This window comes from Thamnophis elegans, chromosome 8 (assembly GCF_009769535.1).
Source record: "Thamnophis elegans isolate rThaEle1 chromosome 8, rThaEle1.pri, whole genome shotgun sequence".
Classification (NCBI taxonomy): Eukaryota; Metazoa; Chordata; class Lepidosauria; order Squamata; family Colubridae; genus Thamnophis; species Thamnophis elegans.
Window position 1 is genome coordinate 74,500,315 of NC_045548.1, and position 22,667 is coordinate 74,522,981.

General features: G+C 42.3%; 1 protein-coding gene across 1 annotated transcript in view; it reads right to left on the reverse strand.

Moving 5' to 3' along the window:
• Nucleotides 1–22,667, reverse strand: part of COL22A1 (collagen type XXII alpha 1 chain) — a 179,572-nt gene that overhangs the window by 71,590 nt on the left and 85,315 nt on the right. The window contains exons 19-27 of the mRNA XM_032223193.1: nucleotides 22,125–22,154; nucleotides 20,934–20,987; nucleotides 19,467–19,520; nucleotides 15,459–15,512; nucleotides 12,974–13,009; nucleotides 11,795–11,839; nucleotides 8,084–8,137; nucleotides 6,784–6,828; nucleotides 615–659 (exon numbers count right to left, since the gene is read on the reverse strand). Coding sequence (XP_032079084.1) covers nucleotides 615–659; nucleotides 6,784–6,828; nucleotides 8,084–8,137; nucleotides 11,795–11,839; nucleotides 12,974–13,009; nucleotides 15,459–15,512; nucleotides 19,467–19,520; nucleotides 20,934–20,987; nucleotides 22,125–22,154 — 417 coding nt within the window. The remainder of the gene's footprint in view (nucleotides 1–614; nucleotides 660–6,783; nucleotides 6,829–8,083; nucleotides 8,138–11,794; nucleotides 11,840–12,973; nucleotides 13,010–15,458; nucleotides 15,513–19,466; nucleotides 19,521–20,933; nucleotides 20,988–22,124; nucleotides 22,155–22,667) is intronic.

Consider the following 22,667-nt stretch of genomic DNA (forward strand, 5'->3'; position numbering starts at 1 on the left):
CATGTGTGCTGGAAGTGACATGCAAAGATTGTCTTTGTCTTATTTTTTGTAATTTCCCCTCCCTTGGCTTTGTTCAGCCGCCCTGAGTCCCTTCGGGGAATAGGGCGGCCTACAAATTGAATAAAATCCAAATCCAATCTCTCTGGGCACACAAGCCATTGCTGCTGCTCTTCCAGGTTCTGGTGCATCTGCCAGTTGATTTTCACATGCACGGGAGTGCCAGAAACTGGAAGAGTAGCCACCCGGCATTGGGAAGATGATTTTCCAGTTTCTGGTATGTACATGCGCATCGGCCAGCTAGTCTTCGCACATGCATGCACACCAAAAATCGGAAAATCAGGTGGCCAGTGCACAAGCATGCATCGGAAACCAGAAGGTATCTTCCCAGGATGCGCATGTGCACCAGGCAGCTGCTCTTCCGGTTTCTGGTATGCACACACGCGGTACTCGGTGTTGAAAAGGTTCACCAACACTGCCATAGAATGTTATTGTGATTATATAATAAAGGGAGATTTCCATGTAAGCTGCCTTGAGCATTCAGAAGCAAAGTAATTATATATCTAACAAATAACAAATTAACCTTAACAGACTACTTTGGCATAAACAATACTTACCCTTTCTCCGTTTATGCCAGAGGGTCCTGGGGAGCCAGATTCACCCTGAAAAATAGCAAAATAGCACATTTTCCAAGGTTTTTGTTTTGTTTTCTAAACTTTCACATACCTACCTCTAAAACTAAAGTATGAACAAGAAAAGCAAAATTATCTTTAGTTATGTTTTTCCCTCTGGTGAAGGAAGAACCTATTGCAGACATTTGAATCTTTTTCAAAACAAAAATGATTTGTGAAGGATGCTATGCATGCACTTATTAAGCACATAGAAGGATGTGTTATATTAAACATAAGCCATTAAATGTTATTGGTAGTTATTTAAGTCCTTCTTGCCTGCTTGAAAATGCTTATTTTCTGGGAGACTTACAATACAATAAAAGCATAAACATAAATCTGTAGAAAGTCAGCACACACACCCCTCCTAGAAGAATGAAATTGTTTGGGAAATATTAAAAAGGCAGAATAATATATTTCCCCAAAGGGAGAAATGGAGAAACATGTTTTTAGAAGCAGGAAACAGCCCCAGTTTCCCAACCCCAAGCAAAAACTGAGGAAGCCACCTTTTAGAAATGAAAATTTGGAATACATTCGAGACAGGATGTTTTGAAACTCCCTGCAGCAAAGTCCGAACAAAGGCAGACTGGTAAGAGTAGCCCTCACTCAAGAACCAACAGAGGACAAAGCCATTAAGCCACAATAGGAATTGCCCAACACTCTTTCAGAACACAAGGCCCTTCATTGCATCACCCCCAGAGCAGTACAAACTTCAACCAAACCTGGGAACTCAGACAGGATTTGCATTTCCTCTTTTGCCTATAGAGCCAGTTATGACCCCTACATGACCCCATAGGAATCTTACAACAGCCAATAGAATACATGCTCTTGCACAGGAACAGGAAGCTCAAGAGCGAAGCACAAAGAAGATACTTAAAAAATCCCACTCTCAAATCCATTTTGTCAACTTCTAAGAACCACCAGCCCATGTGGTTCTTCTTCATCAATAAACCATCTTTCCAATCAGCCTCCATGTTTCCAGTGTCGTTTTCCCAGCTGGGAACTGAACCAGATGGATATTTGTTCCCACAATTTGGAACCCCAAGATAGGACTCAAAGCTAACCTGACCAATGGACTTGGCCCGGGTAATCCTCCCTTGCTGGCAATAGACCTACTGAGTCTGTGGGTGAGTTCCCCCAGACCTTGGCCATTTGGAACAAGGGCAGTAAAGGTAGTTCTGGGTGTTGGATGCCTGGAAAGAAGGTGAGTAACTTTTAAAATTTTATGATTCTGTGTGTGAGAGGACTCTTCTCCCAATCACAGCTGGATCCTGCTACCTCTGTGCCTTTCCTAACCACAGAAAGATCTCTTCTACCAACAAAGCCTGGAAAGTATAGGGAGCCAGGCCAGAGAGCAGGACCTCCTGTTGGGGAAAAGGGAGAGGCTGTGTGAAAATGGAATGGAAAAGTGAATGAGACAGTTGAATTTGGGCGAGTTACTGAACAAAGCCCTGTTTTAGGAGGTGCCCATACTTGTATGCTTAGGAAAATCAGCAGGTCCTCCCAGACCCCCGAGCATCTGAAAACTGATGGCAGTGTTAGGAGGTGCCCATACTCACCCCTTTCTGGTCCAAAAATTGACGCTGGTGTTCCCTACAAAAGGAGGTGCCTGTACTCTCTCAAGGAACTAGAGTCCTTCCTGTTGTTGTTTTTTTCCCATCTGAAAACTGATGATGGTAGACCTGGCTAAGCCATAGTGAGCCCCGCATCAGAAGGGGAACACGGGAAGCTGTAGCTTGACGATTGTAACAGGAACCCCCTTAGGAGATTTGCTCATGGCATAGGATGAGTGGCAGATGCCCATTCTGGTCGGTATGAATAAGAGGTTGTGAGCAAAAAATTGTGGAAGAGTGGGCTTTCCGAGGGACGAAACTGGAAAACCAATTTGGCTAAATAAAGGTACTTAGAAAAAGAAAAGGAAAATATATAAATAGGAATGTTGGATTTTTGTTTGTTTGTATGTATATTTTTTCTCTCTCTCTCTTCCTCTCTGTTTTCCATTCAACCACATGCTATGTTTGCTAAGATTCGTGCCTTCCCTAAGTTGAGTTAACTGAGATTTATGGTGGGAATGACCAGGGTGTAAACCTTACAGTTCTGTTTTCCTCTCCTTTTCTCCTTGGTGTGAGTGTTTGTGTGTGTGTGTGTGTGTGTGTGTGTGTGTGTGTGTGTTGCAAAGTCTTTGTATGCCCTTGAGGTAATTACAATTGTTAAGTGTCTCTGATCCCTAGAAACAAGAATTTTAAATTGTTAGGAAACACAGGTAAAGCAATGAAAAAAAGGACCCTTAAACAATTATAGTCAAATGAAAATGAAGAGATGATGATGGTGACATGTATAAATATTTGACTTAAAATACTTAAGTTAATATGAATTATGTTTGTTGACTGTGGAAGAGATGCACAAAAGTCTTTTTGTAACCAACTGATACACTTTCTATAGCATGTAAAGAAAGATGTTGTATTTGTTTTAAATTAAAAATTAATTTTTTTTATTAAAAAAAAGAAAAAAATACCTTTACCCTGGGTTTGCCTGGCCAGCAGAACAGGGTGAAGAAAACTGTGTTCATTATTTTTTCCTTCCCTCTCTGTACCTTTAAGAACAGCCCAAGGTTACGAAGGAATGTTTTAAGTTCATTTACAGGGGGAAAAAATCACTCTTGCATTTACTGTATGTGTTTAATCTGTCTATTTAACATCTGCAATGTTAACCTTAAAGTTTTTTTCAAACTTTATCCACCCCACTCCACCTCTCCACCTCTTATCCTCCAACAGTGCATTTTAATACAATACAATAAAATACAATACAATAGCAGAGTTGGAAGGGACCTTGGAGGTCATCTAGTCCAACCCCCTGCCTAGGCAGGAAACCCTATTCTATTCCAGACAAATGACTATCCAACATCTTCTTAAAGACTTCCAGTGTTGGGGCATTCACAACTTCTGGAGGCAGCTTCTGTTCCACTGATTAATTGTTCTGACTGTCAGGAAATTTCTCCTCAGTTCTAAGTTGCTTCTCTCCTTGATTAGTTTCCACCCATTGCTTCTTTTTCTACCCTCAGGTGCCTTGGAGAATAGTTTGACTCCCTCTTCTTTGTGGCAGCCCCTGAGATATTGGAACACTGCTATCATGTCTCCCCCTAGTCCTTCTTTCTATTAAACTAGACATACCCAGTTCCTGCAACCGTTCTTCATAAGTTTTAGTCTCCAGTCCCCTAATCATCTTTGTTGCTCTTCTCTACACTCTTCTCTGCACTCTTTCTATTTTCTGGGAGAATCACCCACAAAGGGGGAAAGGAGGCCCTGTTCTCATACACTATATTGCCAAAGGTATTCGCTCACCTGCCTTTACTCGCATATGAACTCATATTGGCGAATGCTGGCTGGGGAATTCTGGGAGTTGAAGTCCGGACATCTTCAAGTTGCCAAGGTTGAGAAACACTGGTCTAATGGATGTTGTTACAAATTCTCTACCCAATACTCACATTAATACAGAACAGATAAATGAAAATCAGTCTGATAAAATCCAGACTAACTATAATTAGCACAAAGAATAATGAAAAAAGTCATTAATTTGGAGAAGTCACGTTATAACTGATATGCATCTGTAGGATAATAAAAAGGAATGAAGCATGGAGTAGACTAAGGAAATATCTAGCCACATTATGGGCACTAATGCAGTGTCAGTGACTCAACAATGAATCCAAAGGGGGGGGGGGAAATACTAAGCAATTCAGTCGGGAAGACATAATCACAGGTTAAATACTGTAAGTTCATATGCGAGTAAAGGCAGGTGAGCGAATACTTTTTGGCAATGTAGTGTATCTTTCAGCCCTATACAGACAATTCTGCAACCTTTAGAAGCAGATCACATTGACCCAGAAGAGATCCTCCATCCATTTGAATCAGGGAGTTGGGTTTGGATCCAGTCATCTACCCAAAAAATCATCACAGCAACCAGAATGGAGCAGACCTTCCCAAGCCTGATTGACCAGCCTTACCACCAAGCCAAGCCTAATGCCACCCAGCAGACATGAAAGAGAGGACCCCCGAGATGAACCAGTGAAGACTAAAGACTCTTTCAATCCCCAGAAGACAGCTGGAAAGACTATTGGGAGGGAGGGGGAGGGCGGAAATTCATTGTAAGGTTTTATTTCTTGCCTCATTTATGTTGTAATCAGTTAAATGGAAGGATGGCATTTAGGAGTGGTTGGCACAGCAAGTTCTGAAGACCTTGGATTTCTATCTGGTGGGAGGGAAATTTGTCCAGGATGTTTGTATTGACTGTCTTGTAAAAGTAACACACACACACACACACACACACACACACACACACACAACTCACAAACAGAATGAACAGGGATGGGATTCTACCAGTTCAGACCAGTTCGGGCGAACTGGTAGCTCCAGCAATAAGATAGTAGCGAACCAGTTCACCCTGACAACGAGATGGGCCCACCCATCTGCACCATTTTCCTACCTTTATCTTCTCAGCTGATTCACACGGCAGAGCAGATTGCTGCGCGAATCAGCTGTGTTACTCCTCCAAAGAAACCCGAAATTGAAGATTTTCTTCAAACTGCCTATGCGCGCGATCACTGAACCAGTTGTTAAACTGGGAGGATCCCACCACTGAGAAGGAGGCAAATTCCATGGGTGAGGGGGCGTGCCTCCTCAGCCAATTCCCTCATTGAAAAGGTAGCAGAAAAGAGATCACCAAACCCCAACCCTGATTTTGATTCACAAATGATGCTGCTTAGTTGCCCAGTAAGACAAAATATGTTGCACTGGTGATCTCATTAGTAAGAGTCCCAGGGCTCATTGTGCGCAATTAAAAAAAAATGTTAACAGCCTGGATTGCACACTGGCTTAATTTGGCATCAGGAATCCTGGATGCACTAAACTAAGAGCTAAAGCAGGTTCAGGAAGCAACCCTTGGAAATGGACCACCTGTAGTTATTTACTAAAGCAAAACCATAGCTGCGAAAAATTTTGGGGCTTGCACTTGCTTCAAACCTGACTGGAAGGTCACAGAAACTGACATCAAACATCTAAAAATAATTGGCATAGAAAATTGGATATTGTAAATTTCTTTGCAGAAATTTTGCCCTGGCTGCTAGACCTTCATGGGTTGAAAGCTCTCCTTTTGGGAACCACTGAAGGGATACTTTTCTGCTGCCTCTATCAATGCCTTAAACTTTGTGTTGAAAAAACAATTAAAACTCCCATCAAATCTCCCTCATCAAATCAATTCCCAATCTTGGCCCAGAAAAACTGTGTTACTCACACTTATTTAAGCCCAATGGGGGGATTGTAGAAAGTCAGGAACCTCCCCCCCCCCGGAGAATGAAATAGTTGGGGAAATATTAAAAATGCAGAATATTATATTTCTCCAAAGGGAAAAATATGTATATATTTTAGAGGTAGAAAACAGCCCCAGTCTCCCAGCCCCAAGTAGAAACTGAGGAGGCCACCTTTTAGAAATGCAGATTTGGTAATCCATTCAAGGCAGGATATTTTGAAACTCCCTGCAGCAAAGTCTGAACTAAGGCACAATGGTAGGATTAGCCTCTCACTCAAGATCCAACAGAGGACAAAGCCATTAAGCCACAATAGGAATTGCCCAACACCTTTTCAGAGCACAAGCCCCTTCATTACACCGCCCCCAAAGCAGTCCAAACTTCAACCAAACTTAGCTCAGACAAACACCTCAGATTTGCATTCCTCTTTTGCCCATAGAACCAGCTTTGACCCCTACATGACCTATAAGAATCTGACAACAGCCAATAGAACACATGCTCTTGCACAGGAACAGGAAGCTCAAGAGTGAAGCCCAAAGAAGATATTAAAATACCACTCTCAACTCCATTTTGTCAGCTGCCTAGAACCACAAACCCATGTGGTTCTTCTTCATCAGTAAACCAGTGTCTTTCTCCTGGCTTAGAACTGAACCAGATGGATATTTCTTCCAACAAAACAATTAAGATTAATATGAATGAGATCAATTTAGGAATTAGATGTGGGATCTTCTTTCTTACCCCAGCCACCACCTCCCGCATTTGCTTATTTACAATATTTCTCATGGCTTATAGGAAATGAATTTTCTTTTCTTTTTTTACCTTGGAGCCTGCTTTTCCAACTTCTCCCCTTTCCCCTTGTTCTCCCTGTAAAAAAAAACATAGAAGAAAATTGGCCCCCCAAAAGGACAATGTGAAACACAACTATTGAATAAGGACAGAATTAAATATTTCAAAGAACACTTGGGCTTTCTAAAAATAGAGGAGAGCCTAGGATGTCCTGGGAGTTTTACTGAAAATGGCTTTCTCGCAATTTCCATCTATCAGTTCTAGCTCTTCCTTCTAAGTAAATGAAGAAACATCCATTCTGATTTATTAAATTCAAGTTCGTAAAAAGGGTGCAAGAATGGTGGCTGACATGTTTTTACACATGCAAATGTGGAGGTTGCTTTATTTGTGCAAGGAAATGGTGCCCGCTCCAGTCTGTGCAAACAATTTACACAAGACCTCTATATTTGATGTCCTGCATAGTAGCTTCCAGATATTTGAAACACCTATTATGGCTCCTGGATTCCCCCCCCCTTTTTTTCCCAATATACTTATTTTGGAATGAGGAAGCCACAATTTTTCAGCCACTAGCCACTGAGTTTAGGCAAAAATTCATCATGAATCCTAGTACTAAGTAAAGAAGCAAGAAACGTAATGACTGTTTGGAATTATCAGACTATGGAATGGTTTAGGCTACCCCTGAAAAGCGTTCAGAGACTACAGCTAGTCCAGAATGCAGCCGCGCGAGCGATAATGTGTGTACCGAGATACACCCATATTACACCTATCTTCCGCGAGCTGCACTGGCTGCCAATTGGTCTCCGAACGCAATTCAAGGTGTTGGTCATTACCTTTAAAGCCCTACTTGGCTCAGGACCAGCGTATTTGTGAGACTGCCTACTGCCGCATATCTCCCAACGGCCGATAAGATCCCACAGGGTGGGCCTCCTTAGGACGCCGTCAGCCGGACAGTGTTGGCTGGCGGGGCCTCGGAGAAGGGCCTTCTCTGTGGCTGGTCTGACCCTGTGGAATCAGCTACCCCCAGAGGTTCGGATCCCACCACCCTCATGGCCTTCAGAAAAGCTGTTAAAAACTGGCTGTTCCGGCAGGCCTGGGGCTGTTGACCTTATTATGTAGGGTCCAGCCCCACTCTGAATGTATGTGTGTTGGAGAGTTTTTAAATCTTTATTTTTATTTTGTTTGTTTTTTTCTTTTCTTGTTTTGTGTAAGCCGCCCAGAGTCCTCCGGGATTGGGCGGCCTATAAATCTAATAAATTCAATTCAAATTCAATTCAATTAATTTAAGTCCTTCCAGTAATGAGATCAGCAAATATTTGCCCCTATGTTTACTTACTTTTGAGCCTGGGAGACCAGGCAAACCATCTTTACCAGAATTTCCAGGTAAACCCTAAAAAAAAAAAAAAGAAAAACAAGTCATGCATATTAATTTCTGGGTTCAGACATGCCTGGTTTTACTTTATAAAGATGGGCATCATTTTCTGCATCGTAAAAAGAAATAAGGAGAAATTTCCTGACGGTTAGAACAATTAATCAGTGGAATAGCTTGCCTCCAAAAATTTTGGGATGCCCATCACTGGAGGTTTTTAAGTAGAGATTGGATAGCCATTTGTCCGAATGGTATAAAATATCTTGCTTGAGCAGGGGGTTGGACTAGAAGACCTCCAAAGTCCCTTCCAAATCTGCTATTCTGTAAAGCTTCAGTTCAGATACAGGATATGGTTTAAAATGGTTTATTCAAGTTGTTAGAATATTCATGACTGGGAGAAACATGGTAACAAGCCAATGAATAAGCATAGCAACTAAGTCAGGCAATGGGAGCGTAAACAAATCTGAATCTGTGCTAAGAATCGTAACTGAAACTTTTCTGTCTGCTCTGAACTCTGAAATGAAACTAGCTGTTCTCTCCTGCTCATGTTCTGCTTGTAACTTCTACTATGTTCGAAAAATCTTCTATTGGTATTGTACATTTATTCATCTGTTATTATGTATATAAAAAAGTTAATGAATCCAACTGAATCAATTATATGTGTGTGCTTTCTGGATCTGATTTTTCTGCAACTCTTTAAATCAGATTAGGTGAGTTAGGGTAGATTTGTTAATTGACAAATATTTGCACATGTGAAAGTGCTCCTTTTAGTAAACCAAAGGGAGGATTTGAACAAAAACATTTGCATCTCGATTACAATTTGAATCAATGTGTAATAATTGATTGATTTCTACTAAAGCATCGCCACACAGCTTCCGAATGACATGAAAAACTATTGTGAAGCCTTCCATCATTCCACAACATTGACTGAAAAGCAAGTTGAGAAGCACACCACCAGGGGTGGGTTTCAAAAATTGTTCGAACCTACTCGGTGAGCGTGGCCTCCTTTGTGGGCGTGGCTTGCCACCCATGTGACCGGATGGGAGTGGCTCCCGAAGCCTCCCGAATCCCGCTGCTGGGGCTTTGTTGCTTACCTGAGGGGGAAGCAGCAAGCGAAGGCCGAAGGGAATTTTCAAATGGAGGTCAAGCGTGAAAAAAGCTTTGCTTCGCCTCCAGCCCACTCACTGATTGGCTGGACTCCAGCCAATCAGTGAGCGGCAGGCTGGGCTTACTGTGGACGGGCGGGGGAGCGAGGGAGCAAGCTGCGGATGGGCGGGGGAATGAGCAAGTGAGCTGCGACGCGCCGGCAAAAGGGCGCTTTGCAGCGACAGGGGCCAGGACCGGTACCGGCATTCCTGGAAGTTAATTACTTCCAGGTTCACCGACGAACCGGTTCGTGCGAACCGGTGCGAACCGGGAGGAACCCACCCCTGCACACCACTCATTTGAAGGATAACAACCTATGCCAGGGGTTGGCAACCTTAAATACTCAAAGAGCCACAAAGGTCCTAACCGGAAGCCCCCGTTCAATTCTGGAGCTGACTGGAAGTCCGCTCCCCCACCATATTGTCTCCTCCTCACGGATCTTTTTCCCTTTGCTGACCGGAAATCCAGTTCCCACATCATAGAGTCTTCTCCTAGCGCAGCATCCATTTCCTCTACCTGTCCTAACAAAAGCCCAATCAATTGTGGAGCTCACTGCGACAGGAAGCCACAGCAGAGGAATGAAAGAGCCACATGTGGCTCCAGAGCCATGGGTTGCTGACTCCTGACCTATGCATAAGGCCAAGGTTGGGACAGGTGAGATTCTGTCTCAGAGATTGGCCAATGCAATGCTAGAAATTTGTCCCACGTTTGGAGAAAAGGAACCAAGACTAAAAACGTATCTGAGGAAGAAACCTCAAGGAGCTCAACAGAGTTGAGCTATCTGACTAACTATGGTCATGAACACCTTTCAAAACAATTCAAGAAAGCAATTTCAGCAATGGCCATCAGATGTCAGCAATGGCAAAGAAAAGGATCTCAAGGCTTGTTGGAAACTTGAAAATAGTTTGAAATAGTTATTGAAGTTCAGCAAAAAGTGTAGAAACTTAGGACTGACTTAACATACAAATTGCTACACCTTGCTTTATTGAATAAGCCACAAAGGCTGTATTTTTATTTCATTAAGGCAGCAACCCCCAATCTTGTGGACTTTTTTTTTAAATTAAGGGCCAGTACCCTCCAACAGCTTCATAAATGATCTAGATGGGAGGATAGAAAGGAGCATATCAGATTTCCAGATGACAGCAAGTCATGGGGTGGGATTCAGCAGGTTCAGACCAGTTCAGGCAAATCGGATGCGAATTTTACATCTGGTTGGCAGAAACGGTAGTTGCAAGGACTGGCTGGCCCTGCCCACCTCACTCTTCCCTGCATGTGGCCTGTTTTGGATGCCAGTTAAGTGCAGGGCCCACATGGAGGCTCCGGGATGGCAAAAACTGCCCCCCCCCAAGTTCTGAAAGTCTAGAAACAGGCTCATTTCTGGCCTCTGGAGCCCATGGGAGGCTGTTTTCGCCCTCCCGGGGGCTCGATAAAAGCCTTTGGAAGCTAAGGAGGGTGAAAATACCCCACCCCTCTGCTGTGGTGCAGGAGACTGAGTAGACCACACCTGCCAGGGCAAAGACCACCCAGCCACTGGGCAGAGAACCAGTTGTTAAAAGGTTTGAATCCTACCCCTGCAGCAAGTTCTGGGGAATTGTTAACACGTTGGAAGAGAGACTGAAATTTCTGAAGGATCTTTATAGACCTGAGACTTGAGCCCTAGCCAACAAGATGCAATTCAGTAGTGCGAAAAGTAAGGTCTTGCACTTTTCCTGCACTTAGGCAGGAAAAAAACCAAATGCACAAATACAGAATAGGCAGTACCTGGCTCAATAATTGTAACTGTGAGAGGGAGCTTGGTGTAATAGTGGGCAACCACTTAAGTATGAACCAGCAGTGTGCTGCAGCTGCCAAAAAGGCCAATACAGTCCTAGACTGCATCAGCAAAGGGGTAGCATCAAGATCACAAGGTGATAAAACTGCTTTATACTGCACTACTGAGGCCACACTTGGAATATTTGCCCAATTCTGATCACTATGATAGAAGAATGCTGGGACCCTGGAAAGAGTACAACAAAGATGTTAAGGGGTCTGGAGGCTAAATTGTACAATGAACAATTAAGGGAACTAAGTATGTTTAGCCTAACAAAGGGAATAATTAGGGGTGATATGATGATGATAGCTGTTTTCTAGTGCTTGAAGACCTGCCACAGAGAAGAGAGGGCTGACTTATTCTCCAAAGCATTTGAAGGTAGAACAAGAAGTCATGGCTGAAAGCTCGTTAACGAGTGATCCAATCTGGAACTAAGGAGAAATTTCCTGATGGAGAGAACAATTAATCGGTGGAATTAATTAGAGTCATAAGTAAGGATTGGCAGCAAATGGGCTGATGCTAGCAAATGATAATTGGACTAATCATTATCTTTGATTGTTACTCTTTTAAGTTATCTTAAGATAATTTAAAAGAGTAAACAATCAAAGATAAAGTCAGGTAATGGTTATCTTGACTTTGGAAGAGGCTGTTTGCTTATTTTAGCTGTGTATTCAACAAAAGGCACATGTATTGACGTTGAAGATTCTATGACATGAACTCACTGGTGGCCCACTGTCACCATTTCTGCCAGTTTCTCCTGGTTTGCCCTAGGATAAGACAAAATAAAACACAGTAAAACAGATTATAATATAATAATATAATATAATGCAATGCAATGCAATGCAATGCAATGCAATGCAATACAATACAATACAACACAATACAATACAACACAATACAATATAATATAATGAGGTTTCCCTGGCGTTCTCTGCTACCCATTTTCAGCCAGGTCACAACAAAAACTGCTCTGGGTTCTGTTTTACTTGGTTTTTGGGATGCCTTCAAGTCAGTCTTGAGTCGTGGAAAAGTCCCTGCAGGTTTTTTTTTTTTTTTTGGCAAGATTTCAGGAGTGTCTTGTCATTGCCTGTTTCCTAGGGCTGAGAGAGAGTGACTGGCCAAGATTACCCAGCTGGCTTTGTGCCAAAGGCAGAACTAGGACTCACAGTCTTCTAGTTTGGGGCCTTACCCATTCTACTAATTTGACTGTCACTATGGCGTAATGCTTATTTTTAGATTATATACTGAGTTAGATCTGCACTGTCCTCTTTCCAGCCCTGCCTTTTTTTTCATAAATATAGGAAGAATTTTGTTTCCGTACCTTCCTTTATCTGACTTCTCCTTTAGGTCATGTGTTGACAAGAGGTGGCATTCAGCCAGTTCTGACCAGTTCTGACAAACCGGTAGCGGAAAATTTGAGTAGTTCAGAGAACCGGCAAATACCACCTGTGGCTGGCCCCGCCCCCATCTATTCACTGCCTCCCAAGCCCCAGCTGATTGGAATAGCAGCTGATCAGCTGGGTCTTCTTCTGTTGCCCTGCACAGGAGCTGGAAAGCAGGTTAGTGGAGTGGGGAGGGAATGGGAATTTTACAGTATCCTTCCCCTGGAGTGGGCTAGAAATGGAGATTTTACAGTATCCTTGCCCTGGAGTGGGGAGGGAATGAGGATTTTGCACTATCCTTCCCCTGTCATGCCTACCAAGCCACTCCCACCAAGGACCACCACCCTCACAGAACCGGTAGTAAAATAAATTGAATCCCACCACTGGTGTTGACCATGGTCAAGCAGATTGCACCCCCAGAGAGAGATCTCCTGCCAAAGATCACCTCTGAATCTCAGATAAAGAGATTCTAACATTGCTAACTTTCCTGTTTATATATTAAAAATATGTTTTCCTTACGGGAGATCCAGCAAGTCCAGGATGCCCTGGAGGACCCTACAAATAATGTAGAAGACAAAGACATTACATTGTAAACTGCCCAATGTCATTGATTGAGATAGGCTGCTATCGATATTGAATAAATGAGTAGATAAATTACATGAAATCGATCAATATGTTTTTATCACCAGCATTGTTTGTAACTTTCAGTGATTGCAGAGACACCCACTCACTACCCGCTAGAGGTAGAATGTCTCTACTCTGTGTACAAAATAGAGCATTTCAACAAAGGCTACTTTTCCTAACACTATAGTTGTATAACGCAGTTTGTCCAAAAGGCAGTTTGACTGATGGGAGAACTGAAAAGTATAAATGTGAAAAAAATTAGTTTTCATTGCTTTATTCAATGTAAGCACCCTTTTTTTTCTGCCAATGAATGGCACTTGAGTGACATCTGCCTTGCCAGAGAAATGATAAGGGATCTAAATAAAATGAATACGCAGTATTCTTCTTCTGCGAATTGTTGAAGACACAGTTCACTCTGCGTTGGTTGTATTCACAAGAAAGAAGTGATTCGTATATAGAAATATTTCTCGTACTCCCCAAATCCATGTGTGCTCTTCTTGTTCATTCAAGAAGGTATAGGGCAGCGTTGGCAAACCTTTTTGGTACCGAGTGCTGAAACGGGAGCATACATGTGCACATGAGAATGCTGGAAACTGGAAGAACAGTTCCCTGGTGCATGCATGTTTCTGGTTTCCAGTGCATGCATGCGTGCCAGTCACCTGGGCTTCCAGTTTCTGGTGCACATGCACACACAAAGACCAGTTGGCTGGTGCACATGTGCACACCGGAAACTGGAAGCCCAACTTCCATGCACACCAGGGAGATGCTCTTCAATTTTCCAGCGTTCCCGGATGCGTGAAGACCAGCTGGAACCCAGAAACGTGATGGCTGGCATGCCCATAGAGATGTCTCTGCATGACATCTCCAGCACACGTGCCACAGGTTCACCATCATGGGCATAGGGTCTCTGTCAGACCTTCCTCAGCTTGAACCTGCTTGAGCATAGGGTTGGATTAGAGGACCTCTGAGGTCCCTTCCAACTCTGTTATTCTGTTAAGAAATATCTTTGAACTTCGATAATTTTGAACTTTGATATTTCTGTTAAGAAATATATTTGAACTTCTTGGTGAGTTCCCCTCCCCTCTCGACCTGTGTGGTGGTGTGATTCTTGGCTATTTTAACTACTTGTATTGTGTTTTATGTTCCCCTTTTCCCCTTTTGAGTTGTTCGCCGCCCTGAGTCCCTCCCGGAGAAGGGCGGCATACAAATAAAATAAATCTAAATCTAACTTCTTGCCTGGTTCCAGGCTCCTTTAAAAAAAAAAAATATTGCTATTTGATATATTTTTTTCTCTTTCCTCCTGCTCCTCTCTCCACAAACAACTCAATTTACCAGAAGTTTTATAGTAATTGAAAAAAGTCTAGCCAGCCTAAAAGAGAAACTGAGTTAGGAAAAAGTCAATCTACTCTTAACATGGGAAAAGGTAGAGCTTTTATAACATTTGTTCTATGTTGTTTGGGTTCATCTCACATTTCAAACTGTAATGAGAAAATGTCAAGGTGTTCTTTTTCCAGTAACTAACATGGAATTTTTTTTAAAAAAAATCTAATACAAAATAAAAGTCCAAAGAGCAAGAATGTGCTCTTTTTGCACAATGATCACAAAAGAAGTCACGATTTTTTTTAAAAAAATATATAAAGTGAATAATTCATTCAAGTAGTTCACACTACATAACGTATTGTAGGTTTTGAGCCTTCTCCAAGAAAATTCAAACGGTAAATTCTCAAAGCCTGGAATTTGTGCTTTGATCTTCTTTAAAGCATCACTTACACAAGGGGCACTCTGTGAGTAGACCAATTGCACTTCAAAGGGCAATTCAAAGTGTGTTAAACTATTTAACTTTAGTAGCTGGATTGTGCAGTGAGTCAGAACACACAGTTGTGGTTGATTGATTGGAGACTTCTAGCTCCTCCGGGAGGCAATTGGTTGCTGTGAGTTTGAAAGGGCCATTTCCCTTTTTTCCCCGCCTTTTTCTTCTTTATCCTCCATGTGTGATTTACCTCATGATGCTCCAGCTTGCCTGACTATCTAGTTTGCTGTATATATTGATATAAAATAAATTTATTTAAAAAAACAAAACTGCAAGTACGTGTCAGCATCTATGACTTTATTTGGACACCGGCTGCGCAATTCCTTGACAATGTGTCAACAAATGGCTTAGGGGATTTTGCCTGAGGGTCAAAAACCAGATGCATTTTGCAAATGTAGTCATGGAAGGCTTTGCAAATAAACCAAGCTCTGTAAATAAAACAGCACCAAAACTAACGTTCAAGTAGAAAACAGCCTATTGATCTTACACCACACAAGCATTACAAGCTTGATTTTTTTTTCAGCACCTTGGACAGAGATCAGAGTGGTAACCCACTTCAGTCTTACTTACAGGCGGTCCAGACAATCCATCAACTCCGGGGAGGCCTACTTCTCCTTTCTTGCCCTAAGAAGAGAGAACTAAAAATTATGAACCACGTCATGCAAAGAAACAAGTTGAACTGATCATTCAACCGATTCATTATGAGTCATAAACTAAAACTAGATTTTAGGTAAAATAATTCCTTGGATTTTCAAGGGGTCTTCTTAATTTTTACAGTATCTGTTTTAAACAGAGTTATAATCCTTGATTTTGATAGGATTAGAGCGCTACAACATGCTTCATGGGGAGCTTTCCGTAAAAAAAGGTATCCAGATATTTCAACTGGGCCAAAATGCTGCAACCATATTGGACTAGACCAGGGGTCACCAACCTTTCGGACCTCAGGGACCACTAAATTCATAATTTTAAATCCTGCGGGCTACTAATATGATCTGCCTACTGACCGGCTGGGTGGGCGTGGCAAGGTGGGCATGTGACTGGGTGGGTGTGGCCAACTCAATGTCACTCATGTCAAGGGTACTTTGCCAGCCTCTACTCACCCCTCCCTTCCCAGCCACTTCTTGCTTGCCCGCCTGGGCTTCTTGGGGCCCCAACAGGAAGTAGTTCCTGGAGCTAAGCAACCACCATGAGAAAGAGTAGGCAAAACAGCTGGTTCAGTTCCAATTGGATCTGACCAAGAAGGAGCCTCAGCAGAAGCACCTCACTGAGGACTACAAACATAGGTTTTCCAAGCAGAGGGAAGACCTGGAGGAGTGCAAGGCCAGGTGCCAGCGCCTGGAGGCTTAGTGGGGTGAGATGGTCAGCCAGTTCCAGACCATGATGCAGTCCCACTGGAGCGAGGCCCTCCGGCTCCTTGCCACCAGCGACGCTTCCTTCCAGCCTTTTCCCAAAACCCAGCACTAGGGAGCTGAAGCAGACCCCAAGTTGAAATTTTTCCCCACCTCCGACTCACACAAAAAGAGCCCGAGGGGGGGAGACTCTCTGCAACAACACAAACGTTCATTGCACATATCTGGCCCAGGGGCCGTAGTTTGAGGACCTCTGATTTAGTGCAATATTTAAAAAATGCAAATAATTTTTCTGTGGACCATCAAAATTTTCTCATGGACCACCAGTTGGTGACTGCTGGACTACAAGACCTCCAAGTCTCCTTTGAACTCTTATTATTCTGTTACAAGAAAAAGCCAATGAAAATTCATGAAGAATCAGGAAATGAATTGTCTACTTCTGGCCAAGAAGAGTTGTTGGTGCTATGTTACAACCTGAGTAGAATTTAATTATCAGCCAGTGTGATTAGATTTTTGGCATAACTATCACGTTGGAATACCACCATCTGTGTGGTTTCCACACTGTGCTCAAGGCATTTCTGTGTTTGTGCAAAATACAATTCAAATGAACAACAGGAGTAAATTATATATATAACATATATATATATATATATATATATATATATATATATATATATATATATGTATGTATGTATGTATGTATGTATGTATGTATGTATGTATGTATGTATGTTGCATTGGTGCTGATAAATACAAATGTAACAAAATGTAAGAAATGTAACAAAGGTAACATTAAAAATAATGGCTTTCTGTCTGGATGGTCTCCTGGGGTGAGCCAATAGACAGAGAAAGGAAGCAGTATGCTTCCTCCCATATTTGGGCATACCAGGGGTTGTGACATAACAAACACACACACACACACACACACACACAAATATTTGAAATAGTCCACGTTCATTTCATTGCAAGCAGGGCTGTTAAACAGGTCTTCTTTGGTTCGACGGAAAATGAAGGAGCTAAAAAAAAATAAACCTGTAATTCAATATAGATTTATAGCACACCAGGGAAAATTTAGTCTCACTTCTATATGAGAATTTATTATCCCAGAGTCCATTACATTATTTTTTTATGGGTTACCTGGTACAATTTTCATTACTACAGCAGAATGGAATCATGCCAGAAAAAATATGAACTCCCATTCTGCAGCCCAGAAATTAACATTTTTAAAATAAAAAAAAAGTGACCCAGAGAGAAATGAATAGAGATGGAGATGAAAGAGAAAAAGATGGTTTCTAAGAGAGAAAACTTTAATTGAGCTAAATATTTAATTCCAAGATAATACAAAGAATTTGGGAATGAGTTTTTAAAGCTCACCAACCCCACAGACATTATCTGGGGGGGGGGGGTCAATTTTGGAGACATAACTGTTGTAGCCCAGCAGGAGCCGTTGGAGCTGCCACCAGACTCCGACAGCGAGGGGCCCTATGAGTTGGCTCTGGAGGATGTGGAGGACCCTGGACAGGGTTCCGACTCCGAGCAGGGCGCAGAGAGGCTGGTTGGCCACCAGGAGACACCTGAACCTTGGACCAGTGGGAAGGAGACAAGGGAGAGTGATCTGGACGCCAGTAGTGAGCTGTTCCTGGATGCCCGGCATCGAAGAGCTAATAGGCGTCAGGAACAGTTGCGCAAGTACAGGAGGTAATTGCACTCAGCTGGTGGTCATTAGGCTCCTCTCCAGACTATAAAAAGACTGCTTGTGCACACACCCCTCTTGCAGAAGTCAACACATTGACTAAAAGTTGGAGAACTTTTGTAACTAGCTTGGCAGGCTGGATTACTGCCAAGGCTTGTCTGAGTTGCTGCCAAGGTCCTTATCTGTTTGTTCTGCTTGGCTTTCAGCCACCGAGGTTTTGGTTTCTTGCTAATAAAGTACATTCCAGTTAAGCTTGTCTCAGCATTCGTTACTGGATGGAGGAGGGGGTCAGAACACATAATCATGTGTCTATTTCCTGCTAAACCAGCTTAGGGCACCATTTCCCAGGCTGTTTCCAGGCCATTTTGTGGTGCTCACCCATTAAGACCAGCTGGCCGGCATGCTAGAAACCAGAAGAGCAACTGGCGACGGCGCATGTGCCCACAGAGAGGGCTCTGCATGCCACCTCTGGCACGTGTGCCATAGGTTTGCCATCACAGTTCTATTGCTTACTATGTGTACCCTTAAAATACGTTTTATAGAGAAGGAAGCAACCTGCTGGATTCATAAATATGCTGCCTATCTCCCTGGTAATCTATAGTATATCCCACCTCCACGTATTGTAAACACACAAACACATTTGTCAGCATGGCAGCAAATACCTCTTCCACTTTACCACTATATCCCTAATGATGCTCACATAATGATTTGCAGTGTGGAGAGAGTTCTAAGCTCTCATCTCGTTCACCTTCCTCTTTCTGTATTGATCAGCAAAGAGCCCAGAGATTGGCCTGAGGCAGCACAGGAATGGCAAGAACACATTCTCAGAATTAGCAACTAACACCGGGGATTTCCTGCTACATCCCAGGAACACAGAAGCTAGAGCCGAGGTGGCGCAGTGGTTAAATGCAGCACTGCAGGCTACTTCAGCTGACTGCAGTTCTGCAGTTCGGCTGTTCAAATCTCACCGGCTCAGGGTTGACTCAGCCTTCCATCCTTCCGAGGTGGGTAAAATGAGGACCCGGATTGTTGTTGGGGGCAATATGCTGACTCTGTAAACTGCTTAGAGAGGGCTGAAAGCCCTATGAAGCAGTATATGTCTAACTGCTATTGCTATTGCTATTGCTATTATAAAACGTGGATGGCAATAGGCAAGAGAGAAGGGGAAAATGAACCGTTTCTACTGGCAGCCTAAAGCAAGATGCAAAGCTGTGCCATAAAATTTACATGGCTGCCCAATGTGGGAAGCCACACGTGGCTTTTAATGCCTGTGGAGAGTCTTGTCTTGTCCCAAAGGTGCTTTTTCAAAAAGGCAACCAGGATTTGTTTTTATCCCTGAAGACATTTCACTTCTCATCTGAGAAGTTAAGTTCTGATGGAATGGTGACACATACAGTAATTTTCTTAGCTCAAAGCAAGAAAGGGGGTGGGGAAGGACTGGGAGCCTTTTTATCTTCTGCAATAAAGCAGACAACTCTACTAGGAAGCAGAGGTTTTTTTAGATGGAAGCCTCTAAAAAGAAGAAGGATTGCTTACCCGTAGACCTGGTGGACCTGGAGATCCCATCTTGCCTTCTGGTCCAGGTGATCCCTGAAAACAAGATATATTTTCTTCCTTTACATTGCATACAGGTCCGTTGAGATTAAATAGTTTCTATTTTGGGGGGTGATGTCATAGGAAAAAAAAAAGCTATCCCCTATAATATGAACCAAAGCAATGGAGATCCAAAACAACCCCCCCCTAAACCCTCCAGACCTTCCGCACTGCCCTTAAAATCTGGCTGTCCCTGGGGCTAAAGACCCTAACCCCACCCGAATGGTATGATTGTTGTGTTCTCTTTTAACAATGTATTGTTTTATGTTCATAACTTGTTTTGTCCTCCCCTTCCCCTAACTTGTGAGCCGCCCTGAGTCCCCTCAGGGAAAAGGGCGGCATACAAATAAAAAATAAACTATAAAACTATAAACTATAGTTATAGCCAAACTGAGCACTTTGCTAATGGAGTGACAAAGATTTACATAGGGGATAGAAAAGGTGCATCGAGAGTGATGGGTGATTAATGTAGTTTATTTTATTTATTACATATTGTGTGCTGCCCATCTCATCTAGAGGCAGCTTACAAGCATTAAAACCTGGTAAATATCAAAACAATAAATAAGAACATTAGTAATAATTTACAGTTAACTATATGGGTGGAATGGAGCCCAAAATACACAGAGGAGGCAAAGTCTTATCTGATAGGCACCTCCAAAACGCTGCTTCCCTATTGAGACTACAACTATGTAATGAAACTAGCTGGATACCCATGCTTTGCTATGAAACCATGTGATCCGGCCAGCCCACAGGCCGGATGAGTCATGCTCTAGCCACGCCCCCATATAAGGCAACTGGCAGTTAGAACAGAGTTTCTGTCAGGTGGGGAGGGGGAGTAGAACGCCTAACTCCTTAGCATCGACATGTGTTAATATAATACTGTATAAGGAATACTGATGATCTGATGGTCATTTTGGAAAATCTTTTCTTAGTGAGTACCTAGAAGCCAAGAGTATGTGCCAAATTTCACGTTTGTAGGCTTTATGGTTCTGGAGATTTTGTGATGAGTGAGTTGTACTTGGCTTTTATATACATAGATTATATATAAAATATATAATCATTATAGCTATATATAATAATCATTATAGATATATAATTATCATTATAATTCATTATAGCTTTATATAATGCAATTATACAAACAAGAAAAGCAATGCCAGATCACCGAAATATGCACCTACCTTCTTTCAACTAAGTTATACTATTGATCGGTTAAACCCGTATGGTGTACTATAGTGATTCCCTTCAATCTTTAACAGAAGTATTTCTCAAATTATCACTGCATTATTTCCTGACTTCAAAATGAAACATAGTCTAGTTTCAGGTGATGTTTAATGTACTTGGTTCCTGATTCCTGGCAAGTATTTCATTCAGATTACAAACAATTCATTCAGAAATAAAATTACTTACTGAAGTACCCGGAGTTCCTGGAGGCCCCATAGGTCCCCGTGGGCCAGGAGCTCCCTATAAACAAATTGAGTGTGCACAAGAAACATGTGAAGGGATTAATTTAAAATCTGAAGAAAATAAAACCCATTAGAGGCTAAATTTCACTTCAGTATACACTATCAGCTGTTCCTTCACCTTGTTCTGGTGAAAAGATAAAGAAGAATTCATTTGGATGAATTGGATGAACAATTCAGTGGTGGCTGAGTGTAACCTTGAAATAAATACTATTATGAGGGAAATTATTTTCCAACCACAGCCATCCAGAAGGTCAAAAAACCGAGATGGTGGCTATGACTATACTGTATAATCTTGCATTTGACACACATAAAAGGGGCTGAGGTCTTATCCCATAGTCAAAGCAGACTTCTTGAGTATGTTTTGATACCACCTTCAGAAACTCCTTGTCAAGCCTTGTAGATCTTCAGGCCTGCCACATTTATTGCTGTGGGAAAATGGGAGGGGAGATTATAGAGCCGAGGTGGTGCAGTGGTTAGAGTGCTGTACTGCAGCCACTTCAGCTGACTGTTATCTGCAGTTCGGCGGTTCAAATCTCACCGGCTCAGGGTTGACTCAGCCTTCCGTCCTTCCGAGCTGGGTGAAATGAGGACCCAGATTGTGGGGGCGATATGCTGACTCTGTAAACCGCTTAGAGAGGGCTGAAAGCCCTATGAAACGGTATATAAGTCTAACTGCTATATGGAGTATGGGAGATATATAATCAAAATAACATTCCTTTCTCAGAGAGTCAAGGAGATCTTGCTCTGCACCTGGAGTGGTGTGACTGGGAGGTATCTCCAGTTGGGACGGTGCCTGATTGGACCATGTGATGAACATGTGGGTGCTGGGCAGGGGCTCAAACTTTCATTTGGGTGGGGAAAACCTGGAAGCTTTCAGATTCAGGTTTTCCCAGATGTGCTAATATGACATCTCTAATAAAATGGAACTTTGAGGAACGTCAAGCCTCGGAGTCTTCTGAGGGTGTTACTTGGATCCCTGATGGCCCTTTTATTAGATCAGTTTTTCATGACTTAAAAATGAAGAAAAAGAAGTATCATTTCTGAACACAGAGAGAGAATGAGTTTAGGTAACCTGGAGAATATTCTAACCTGTGCGTGTATCACCTGCACGAAAAAAAAAAATAGGAGCACTTACTTGTTCTCCTTTCAAGCCTTCGATCTCTACCTGAAACAAACAAACAAAAAAAGATTATCTATTAAAAAAAAGAAGGGAAAAAGAAACCTGATTTTTTTTTGGGGGGGTAGCAAAGAGGTATATAAGGACTATATTTAAGGTCCATATATGAGGATACTGTTTCTTTGGGAGGGAGGCAATGGAGGGAAGAGAGTGAGAGTCATATAAAGCACACAAACGTACACCAGACATATTAGTGAAACACTTAACAATTCAGTATCTCAACAATTATGTGAGAAGTCCCTTGGAAATTACATTTGAGAAACTCTTCCTATCTGGCTTGGCACCAGCAATAATCAAATAATAAGAGTAAACTTATATCAGGGGTGAAATGCTACCGGTTTGAGCTGGTTCGCCCAAACCACTAGTAAAATATGCTACTGTTCACCTGAACCAGTAGTAAAAAAAATGCATTATAAAGTAAAAAAAAAAAAGTTCTGACAATCAGCTGTGCGATAATCAGTTGTGCCTGGTTGTCTGTGAGGTTCCTGCTTGTTGCAGGAT